This window comes from Orbicella franksi, chromosome 8 (genome assembly GCF_964199315.1).
Source record: "Orbicella franksi chromosome 8, jaOrbFran1.1, whole genome shotgun sequence".
Taxonomy (NCBI): domain Eukaryota; kingdom Metazoa; phylum Cnidaria; class Anthozoa; order Scleractinia; family Merulinidae; genus Orbicella; species Orbicella franksi.
The window spans coordinates 29,737,928-29,749,382 of record NC_138152.1 but is presented as its reverse complement, the minus strand read 5'-3'; the positions used below and the strand labels follow the sequence as shown (position 1 = coordinate 29,749,382).

General features: G+C 39.3%; 1 protein-coding gene across 1 annotated transcript; it reads right to left on the bottom strand.

Annotated features, from left to right (window-relative positions):
• Positions 1-985: 985 nt before the first annotated feature.
• LOC145494338 (uncharacterized) lies at positions 986-10,057 on the bottom strand. The gene is made up of 3 exons (XM_081473780.1): positions 9,979-10,057; positions 6,834-6,906; positions 986-1,980 (listed from the first exon to the last, which is right to left on the bottom strand). The coding sequence occupies exons 1-3, from the start codon at positions 10,036-10,038 to the stop codon at positions 986-988; spliced, it is 1,128 nt and encodes a 375-aa protein (XP_081329906.1). The 5' UTR covers positions 10,039-10,057.
• Between the last annotated feature and the right edge of the window lie 1,398 nt (positions 10,058-11,455).

Here is an 11,455-nt window from a genome sequence, read left to right as displayed (position 1 = left end):
GCCGTGTGGGCTGTCTACGTCAGCAAAATCCACGTCAGATGATTGGCTATTTTTAGATCCTCCTGTTACGTCAGAAACTTTGAGCGATCTAAAACTCAACCTCGTTCCCAGGCGGAAAGGCCTTGGGAGCGAGGTTGATCTAAATTTAACTGGCGAGGGAATAACTTTGTTATAAACCGTATATGGTGGATTAATTCTCTCACCGCTCTTCCTGTGTTGAGGTCGAGTATTTGGAATTCCCTTGTCCTATGTGCAAGGCTCATTTTCTGGAAGAAGCTACCACAAACCACCCCTCCCGGACCCTATTATACAGGTCAATCTAGGCAAGGTACCATTAAAGCTCTATTGAGATCTCCCCCATTCCCTGTCTTTAATAAGCCTCCCACCTATGCAAGTAAAATTTTGTTATAACTCCTCTCAGTCTTTTAATTCCCTGTCTGCCTACCTCTCAGGGAAGCAAGAGTTGTTTTAATTTAACAAGCGTATCGTTTTGACCGTCTCATTGTCTGCTGCCGGTGTCATTTTCCAGAAAAAAAAAACATTTATCACCCATCTCATTGCATGCGTTGGCTGCGCCCGCAATACGAGCGGTAGTCAAAACCGACCTGTCCGACCGAAACCATAGTCTTTTCCTCCCAGTTGTTTTGGCCTCTTCTAACTCTTAACTCGAGAATTCTGGGTTTTTATACTTAATCACCGTAAGTGTAACTCGGACGTCTTCAGTGAGGTGCCACTTGAGTTCAAGCGAAACAGTTGGCAACTTTAACAAACCACGATGGAAATGAAAACGTCATTAAACAAATGCTTTATTGAGAAAGACAATGGCCTTGCACGTGCGTTATAAATCTGGGTACATTTCTCAGCCGTCTGCTGCAAACAACTAACAACTACTCAAAGGAACGTATACTGCGCATGCTCTGCCGCAATGTAACGGGCAATTATATCAGTATTGCCAGACTACCTAGCTAAAGACAAAAGTATTCTGTCAAGTATCACGGGCACAGTTCGTGAGTTCTTTGACTTTCTCTATGAGAAAAAACTTAAACATAACCAAGTTTAACTTGTTATCGAGATCTTCTGTTCCATGAAGTTTAAAAGGATGAATATAAAAGAACTTATCTTTAGTGAAGTAAAGATGCCAGAAAAATCTGCTATCAGTTCCTCGAGAGCCTAGCCGATGATAACGAATGTAAAGGCCAGGAAGGCGACCGATGTTCTCGTTTCGTTCCACTAACCGATTTATAGTTGGTACGGCAATTTCCAGGAAAACGTTTTGCCTGTAAAACATGTTTGAAAGAATGGAGAATGTTTTGGCATGCTTTTGGGGAATGTACAGAACGTCCGATCGACCTCGGAAGCATTTCAAAGTCCCCTTGCCGTTCTTTAAAAGAGTATTCAAAAGCTGGACTCCGTTGACATTTTCTTTCTCCAAAGTCATGTTGGCCACATCTTCGCAAGCTCTTTTGCAGTTCTTCAAACCATAAGTTGAATTCCACCATTGCCATTTTAGGCCTGCGGTTTGCTTAACCCTCTTCGAATACAAGTGGCTGGATTCCCTGGATTCCCAGATCTTTTCCCGGTCAAAATCAGGAAAACTCCAGAACTTTAATATCACGTCGTCATTGCTGTAGAAATACCCCTTAAAACCCGGATGCTGCCTTATTGCTCTACTCAGGCACTCGTATCCCAGGTAACCGCGAGTGATTTCCACCGTGAGAATGTCTGGGGGTGCTGCATTGTGGGGCGGACCGCAGAATAACAGGTTAGGGAAGGCAGGTTTATACAGAGCAACCAGATGAGGTATACTGTCGTACAATGGATAATTGTAGACAATAACAAGCAAGATGTCTTTGAAGGCGTCTTTTAAACAAGGCCTGGAATCTTCCTTGTTGAGCTGAGAGCTTCCAATTGGAAGATTTGTGTTCATTAAGCGGTATCCAGGAGATTTTTCCACACCAAAATTAAGCGTAGAAGTAAAATCTTAAAAAAGACAAAGAAAGCAACGTAGTTTGTATACAGAAAGACAGTGAAACTCATACAAAAGAGGCCTAGGAGTATGTAAATTGAACAACTCTCTCTTGGATGACAGCTAGGTAACTTTAATTATAGAAAATTATTCTTCCATTAGTGAAAAATATTCTGGACCAGAAGATGAAAGGCTGAAATGGGAATTAGTTAAAATGGAGCTGAGAGGTTTTACAATCCCTTATGCAAAAATATAAAAAGGCAAAAAAATTCGTAGAAAAAAGAGAGATCTCCAAAAGAGACTGAGCGATCTAGACCAACTCATTGCCAGTGCGAGCGGTGTCGACAGCTCTCGGGCAAATTACCTAGAGGCTAACATAACCAATTGAAGCAGGAACTTTGCCTCATCTATGAAAACAGGGGAAAGGGTTAACGAGTAATTGCCACTAAAAATCAAAGAAATCGTGGCCACGGTCGAAAAATCGATTTTGCTCATACTTTGCCAGTTTGAAGGCCTAGGTAAGTAACTGAAGGAAATCAAGTTAGTTTTTTGAAATATCCAACATAACGGCAGAAATTCACGAAAAACGGTTATCGCACCGAAAGCTTAGATTTCACTTCGCGGTAATCCGAAATTTTACACTTTTCAGCTTCTTGCTACACAGTCGTTTACATCGCTGTGAAACGTTCTCAACTTTAAATGTATACATTGATTCTTCCTTAATCAAGAGATAGTGATTGTTTTTATTTCTTGTGTTTTTTGGCCGAACTGAGCCCCGATTAAGTAGACATACTTTTCTAATTAAAACAAAACTCAAAAGCTATGCAAATTCAGTGAGGAAAAACGCTGACCGGTAGTGCTTCAAATCGTCTGATATTCTAGCAAAAGACAGTTCAGTCGATGAATTTTAGGCTTACAGATTCATTTTTGTGGGATCTACCAGCAATTTTGCATGAACGCCGATCAAAAATCGAGAAAATTGCAATTCAGCCCCTTTGAAATTTGCAATGTAACGCAACACGCTAGAATAGGTAAAAATCTTTTGTTGGCTTGAGACAGGACAATCAAAGCCTATTAATGTCTTTAACGTTTGAAACGCTTTAGAAATAATATTTAACTTAGAAATTGCCTGTAATAGCTAAAAAACACGAGTAGAACCAAACTTAATCGCTCCCTAACTCTCCCTGTTTTGTGTCACGCATGATACACTTGGCCGATGCTACAATCTTGGAAATGACAATCTGTGGCGAAGGTCAAGTAATTTATGCAGCTTCGGGATAAGTGACGGAGTGTTTGAAGCGTTCAAAGTATTTCCCCACTAGTTGCTCTTAGATTCCCTTTGCGTTTAGATAACTCCTCCCAGAAGCAATTCAAATCTGCAGGAGCAAGGATATTCGGGACGGCTAAAACGCATTGTTCAGTTTTCTCAAATAACAACGCGTACTAGAGCTTTACACTGCAATCCACGGTGCTACTATGCAGCGAGTACGTGACGGACTTGGAAGATGCGTCAAATCTGTAGAAGATGATGGAGCTTTCTCCAGAACTCAACCTTCAATCGCTTTTTCAAATTATGCGATATTCAGCTATAAGTTTGCTTTCCTCTGAAGCTTCGTCCAGTACAAAAAGCCTACCTTTGCATTCAGCTCATTGATCGGGGTGGAAAAAGAGACATCAGTATCAGCTTCATGATCAACTTGCAGGGCGAGAAAGGAAGAGAAAAGAGTTGAATTGCATTGATAACGATGGGGTGGGGATGAGAGAAAACTCCTGATAAAAATTGCCTTGTTTACAAACCAAATTTGTGACGCCACGGTTGGTTTTCATTGCTATTTAGCACTGAAGCATGAAGCATTTTTGTAGCCAATGACATGTCGGTATATCTTTAACCTACGTTGTGGTTTACACTTCTGAAAAAATTAGTGCTACCTACTCTTTATCATGCTTTATCATGTAGTCTTGTGGATCGTTTTATACCACCAACTACTGCCTCATTCAGTTGACGAGCCTTTCTTCGACCCTGGTTTAACAAGCTTTTCAGTTCAAATAAATTAACAAGAAATAATTCGAAAACACAAGTATCCTGTAAGATGTTTGATGTTGCAACAAGGTGGCCAAACGTAATTAAGCAAATTGCGTGTGTGCAACATTGGTGACATTCTTGCGCGCGTCAATTTTTTTTCCCTTGCTTCTAGTCCAGTTCTGGCCCTTTCTCTGTCACGAAACGTCGGGAGAGAGCCGAGAGAGAGGGACCCTCCCTCTCGACGTTGCGTGACAAGGAGAGGGCCAGAAGAGGACTACCTTGCTTCTGGATAGTCATTGAGGGTGTGACCGTTAAAACTACGGAAATTATTTATTTATTATTCCTAAAGTATTTGCTTACCTCGACTTCCTTCAATGATGAAAACTTTTAGCACAAGGACTGGCGTGTTGCTTTTTATCAGGTCAGACTGATTTTAAAGTACAAGCCAGCAGGTGCAAGTCAAGGAGGAATATGTGTTGTTATCATTGAGGAGAGTTTCTGGTTCTCTGTTCATCAAAGACTTCAGTCGTCACTGGCGCGCCTGAGCCCACAGGGAAGAACTGTTCTGAATCTTCTAGTAAATTCACGGACTTGAATAAATTTCCATTTGCCGTGTGTGTAATTTCCACAGATCCTTGAGTAACATGAATCAACTTCTGGACCTGTACCTAATCAGGAGCCGGTCATGGGCTCCTGACCTAATCAATGAGATTGTCGATTCCAAGAAGTTTCTCGGTTTCTCGAAACGCACACATTCGCCAAAAATATTCTTCACGTATGTCTCAATGCGATAAAATCTGAAGGACTTTTAGTGGCTTTTGATATCCTTGTTACACTGTATGAGCGGTATGACCGTAACTGCGTGCCGGCACAAATTCCACCGTATTGAAGAACGAACTCGCGCGGGGCGTCTTTAACTCATCCAGCTTACTTCGATTCTTCTTTGATAAGTGCGTTGTTTGCTTGGTTATCGATACAACATTAACTTTTCGTGGGAATAGATAGCCTCCTACTGGCTGGCGACGGCATAAAGCTTGTAATCCCTAACATCGTTCCAATATGTATATACTATTGGGACCTTTTTTACTTCGTTCGGCGGGTTAACTGGGCAATCTTCTCTTATTAATGCATGATTTCGCAAAGATCTTGTTATTAAAATTTGACTCATTTTGAACCGTGAAAAAATGGTTTCAAATTTTCAAAGCTTTTCAAATGTAAAAGACATTAATAGGCTTTGATTGTCCTGTCTCAAGCCAACAAAAATGGTCTTACCTATTTTAGCGTATTGCGTTACATCGCAAATTTCAAAGGGGTTGAATTGCAATTTTCTCGATTTTTGATCGGCGTTCATGCAAAATTGTTAGTAGATCCCACAAAAATGAAACTGTAGGCCTACAATTCATTGGCTGAACTGTCTTTTGCCAGAATATCAGACGATTTGAAGCACTACCGGTCAGCGTTTTTCCTCACTGAATTTGCATAGCTTTTGAGGTTTGTTTTAATTAGAAAAGTATGTCTACTTAATCGGGGCTCAGTTCGGCCAAAAAACACAAGAAATAAAAACAATCACTATCTCTTGATTAAGGAAGAATCAATGTATACATTTAAAGTTGAGAACGTTTCACAGCGATGTAAACGACTGTGTAGCAAGAAGCTGAAAAGTGTAAAATTTCGGATTATCGCGAAGTGAAATCTGAGCTTTCGGTGCGATAACCGTTTTTCGTGAATTTCTGCCGTTATATTGGATATTTCAAAAAAACTAACTTGATTTCCTTCAGTTACTTACCTAGGCCTTCAAACTGGCAAAGTATGAGCAAAATCGATTTTTCGACCGTGGCCACATTTTTAGAATTTTCTTTGATTTTTACTGACATTTACTCTTAATTGTTTGTTCTAAAACAAGATGGATTGAGCAGGGTGAAAAACCGACTAAATATTTCTTCAACCTAGAGAACCGAAATTACAATAAAACAGTAAAGGAGTTGAAGCATCTGGAGGGTAAGTCTGTGACAAAAGAAGAAGAAATACTAGAGAGAATTGAAATATTATATAGAGAGCTCTATACTTCTATACTTCTATACTTTTATAGTTTTATAATTCTATACTTCTATCTTAAGGAGTGTGAAGATATTTATGCACATTTATTAGAGGTTAATCACCAGGCGAGGATAGATCCAGTTATAGCGTAATCTTCTCCTTGTTTTTATCTTCCAATTAATATTCTTGCATGGCTGATGAATATATAGCCAATCTTAATAAACGTAAACTCTTGACAATTTTTTTTGTATAACTAGTAGCGATGAAAATAGGAGTGTGAATGGTTATGTTTTTGGTGACATTCGTGGAGTAAAACGATATCGTTGGACCTAAGTTCTGAGTACTGTCGATGTCTCTGAGGATGATTCCCTGTAACAGATCCGGTACTGATCCCCGCAACCAGAGAGTTTCCTCAGGTTTTTACAGAAGTGCTTTCCCAGGCCAAAAACCTATTATCACAGTAATGTGGATGGAAAACGTTTGATGCGTTTTCATAGTGAAACCTCCGTTTTCATATTCTTTCGGCCTAGAGTGTGCGGGGACTTAATATTCCCGCAGTGTTCTGCATTCTTATGTATTTTGGCTTATTTTTACGTCCTTCGTTACAAAATTATGATATATTTTCGGATTCCTTCAACTTAACAGTAGTTTCACACATCAGGAAAAATAAATATCTTTTGATGAAAAATTTTTCACCAACTTTACTTTTCGTTTTGAAGTATTTACCTATTGGCACAGAAGTTGAAGTCAATAAATGGTTTAATGTTAAAACAGATAACTAAAATAAGACAAGGATTGTATAATTACCTGAATAAATTATCCAAATAGCCACGGCCACCGTGAGTGCAAAAAACAGCTGATAACGGCTTGGAACTTTTCTCTAAAGATACAAAAACGCTGCATTACTCTGTTTACCCACGAGCTCTGATAATTAATTCTCCTAACCTATTTCTATAGATTGCTTACCATAATAGTTTTGAGAATTTGGTCAGAGAAAGTATATTCTAGAATGTCTTTTGCTGTGTGGCACTTGGCTGGTAGGAATCTTGTGGACGTTCTGATATAAGATGAACGGCATGTGAACTAAGCTGTAGCGCTGAACGGAACGTATCATCATAAATGAAGACTATAGATAATTCGAAAACGGTAAATACATCTATTGGCTACTTTGTGAGGCAGAATGTTTTAGGCATTTAAGAGTCAAAAAGTCCCGCCACCATATACTTCACCGAGTTTGCTGAAATTTGCCATACAGCCTTTTATTAGAGTCCTAACTACGAAATGGATGTTAAAAAAAGTTTCAATTCTATTTACTTTGGAAAATATCGAGAAGGCCCATTTGGGGTGACTAAAATTGGTATCGAAGGGGTACTTCTGACGTAAATACTAAGCCTACCATCACAGTTTCTCGATGCTTCTTTTTACAGGTAAAAAGATCTATTCCTCTATTTTGTATTTATATAATCCCTCTATTTTGTATTTATATAAACAAATCCGGAAAACGCAACGGTTTAGATGGCTAACGGACAAAAAATTCGAAGGTAATTTTTGTCGCTTCGAATAGTCACAAATTTAAGGCTGGTTCCCATATGATCGCAGACGATCGCGGATCGCGGATCGCAGATCACAAAAAGTTCTGCGATCGTCTGCGATCATCTGTGATCCTGCGATCGTGATCGTAGACGATCACAGGCGATCGCAGAAGATTGAACCATGTTTTATCTTCTGCGATCGTCTCCGATCGTCTGCGATCAGTTGCGATCGTGCGATCATATGGAAACCAAAGTTCTGCAATCTGCGATCGAATCGTATCCCATAATATTTTGAATTCCGACCCATGATTCAACGTTTCTTAGCAACAAGGCAACCACTTATTTGTTGTAAACATGGCTGGCGTTGAACAGGGTAACGTTAGTAACGAGAAATTTATGGAGGAAGTTGCGCGATATGAGTGCGTTTACCACCGTAACAGTAACGATTTCAAAGACAAAAACCAAAGGGCTAACTGCTGGGAAAAAATCGGGGAGAAGTTTAGTTTATCGGCCGCTGAGGCGGAGGTCAAATTTCGCAACATAAGAACTGCGTATGGTCGTTATCTGAAGCGATTGAAAACGCTACGTTCTGGATTGGGGCGAGATGCAGTGCTAAGGGAATTTTAAAATAGGTTGACTAAAAGAAGAAATAAATTTGCTTGCAGCAAAATTTCCTCCTCGACGTCCGCCGTATTGTTTGCTGCGCTTTTCCCGCCAGCACAACGCGCGTGTAATTTTGACACTGCCCGAAATGTATGCAACAGTCGGCTCTGCGATCGTTTGCGATCGTCTCCGAATATATGGACACAACTCTCTTTGCGATCGTCTGCGATCTGCGATTTGCTATCCACGATCGTCCGCGATCGTCTGCGATCATATGGAAACCAGCCTTTATTCAACAATTAGATTAGTCTATCTCAGTTGCAGTTCTTTCGCGTGATAATTGATTCTGCTATCTCCAATGTTACTTCGATTAAGAAGTAACTATTTAGCCTGACGACAGCTTGTTTATTGATGATAATCTTCCATTAATAAAAATATGGGGAGCTGTCACAGAATAGATAAAAATATTATAATTTCAGTGTAGTATTTTAGCCATTTCTGCGCACAAAGAAAACGATTCAGTTGTCGAGATTTACGTGCGATTTTAATCATAGTAAAATAATAATCAATAGCAAATTCGATTTATATCAGTTCAAATATTGTAAAAATATTCCATAGCTTCCCACGATGCATATGTAATGACTAACATGTGTATTAAAACATAAAAATATAAAATATAAAAATATGAGATGCATTCTTTTTCATGAGAATATATTGTTTAAGAATATCGAGGTTGAAATTTGGGGAATTTTAAGATTTTAAACCCCCGAGGCTGAGCTTTTGAAAAGAATATCATTTTGTGTGTTAAGAATTTGAAAAGTCAACTGATAATACAATTAAATGTGTTTAACTAAACCGTATGAAATTCATCCTTTCTCTAAAAGGCAAAACTAGCCAATAAAACAGCGTTAGTTGTATGTTCGATTCGAAGCTAATAATGTTTCTGCAAGACGTTATGTGTCATATCAAGTATTATAACCTACAGTCTGGCTCCAAAAGTACTTCAACGCCATCAAAGCCATGTGTTATGATAGGACAGATAATCTAGCGTTGTGCCGACGCAGTCCACTTTGTATTTATATCTAAGAATATTCACAAGAGTATTTTTAGCCTAAAATAGACAGAAATAAGAATATTCAGGCTGAGCTGGAAAAACAATATTCTTATAAAAATCAGTGTATAAGACAATCCAGACACTTGCTGACGTTGAATAATATTCAATTTCTGATTTCAATGTCCACCTTTAATTCAGAGGAAGCTACCCTCTGTTTACAGCGTTTTGGATCTCTCTTTCCACGCGGTTTTCCATACGAAAAACGTAAATTACGCGATCGATTAAAAATACAAGTAAAGTCAAGCTTAACTGCTTAAAATTTTGAAATTTATCTCTCTCTAGAAGGCATATTAAGATCACCTACCATTTTGTGTGTATCCAATGTGGATATGGACGACGGATGTCGAAGTGATGCAAAGGATGTGAGCTTTCAGCACGTGATTCACTCATTTTTATGCATGTTATACACGCGACTGTGCGTGCACTAAAATAATGCTATTGATGTGGAAATCTTGCGCAGCAGGGATGCGCAATGCAATACACTATAATGATCTTACTTGAACGTAGAAACGCAAAAATACAAGAATGACTTAAAAGCGAATTCCGCCACAGGCGGCCCAGACGTTAAATACGATTAATACGTGACATTATGCTGTTGGCGGTTACGTTACAATTTTAGCCGTTTATAAGACAATGTATGAGAATGCTTCGAAAATTACTGTAAATGCTACGTGTAGAAAATAATTTGAATAAAAGGGCTTACCTTGTGTTTGCATTGCGTTATTTTGATGTCTCTGGGTTCCTGGAGGTGGTTTAGAGCCATTTAGGCGAGTTTTACTTTCTGGCGGTTTGCTTCCCCTAAAGAGAAACGAAAGGCGGGCAACCCACTGGCCCGACGGCCCGCACTCAAAGCTCCGTAAATTCCACAAAAATGGTCTAATCTCGTCAAAATTGCCTCATGGCAGCCATCGATAACTCTTCTTCCCATTCGCTTTCTCCCACGGTTCCAAAGTTTATCTTAATCGCCCGAGAATCGCTGGTTTTCAAGCTCTTACTTTCCATTTCTGTCCGATGTAAGTTCCACAAGTACATCTAGCAACACTGTACTAAAGGAACACCTGCCAGAGCACTGTTCGTGTGGTCGTGGTTCTGCTAAGAAAGATGGAAAAAAATTCTGTCATCAAGTACCAAATGGAAACAAGAGCCGGTGTAAGTGCTACAATACCATGGCTGGTTGTTCCTATAGATCCATTACGGTGGCTTGCATACTAAATTAGCTAACTTGACAAAATTCTCCCGAGGGGGAGATATGACGAAAAGAGCTGAAAAATGGCCTGTATATGGCTAATGATGAGATCATCCCACTGCCCAAATTTGGTGAGAATCGAAAGTAACGCCAATTTTCTGTCACGTTTTCAATCTGTGGTCACTGGAGTGACTAAAATCGATACATCGGTCGGGATAGAGTTTTATTATTAAATTATATGACTTGTGTGACTACTTTACTAGCCCTTTACTCGTGGAAAACACCAATTAAATTTAATCATGACTTTTAAGAAAGAAAGCTGTTGTTAATAGTGTTATTATCATGTAGTTCATATCGTTCATGCCCATACATATCCCGAAGAAAGTTCTAGATTAGGACCATTACGTCATCGGAGATTTGTCAACGGCTACCACTGATGGTGCAATAATACAGTTTGTGTTGATCAAGTGATGTGATGTCTACAGTAAGAAAAGAATCATCAATGACTGCTTTGGAATGTGCACTGCGTTCCGACGGTAGTGCTAAGCAAACAGTTAAATTTTAAAAGCGCGGTTATAAGATCTAACAGATCTTCTTGTTGTTTTTCAAACTAAAGCTAAGGGATAATTAACCAATCAAAGCGCTCTCAGTACATTATCATAATTTTTATAGACTTATATGGTTAACTTATTAGTGCTCTCAGCCACTGCACGCCAGCGTTTTTGTAAGAAAATTGACCGTGCCAAGAATTTGCAGCCATGATGGAAAATCACTAATAATTAAGCGTTTTAAACAGAACGTGACGTCATTACAACCACAAAATTCGAAGCGTTGCTTTTTACGTCGAATAAGAGATATGAAGGGTAAAAGAGTTGATTAACAGAGGCGCGTTCCGTGGACGTTTCGTGCAGGGTGAAAATCCGTGTAGACCCGCGTGGGCTGTCTACGTCAGCAAAATCCACGTCAGATGATTGGCTATTTTTAGATCCTCCTG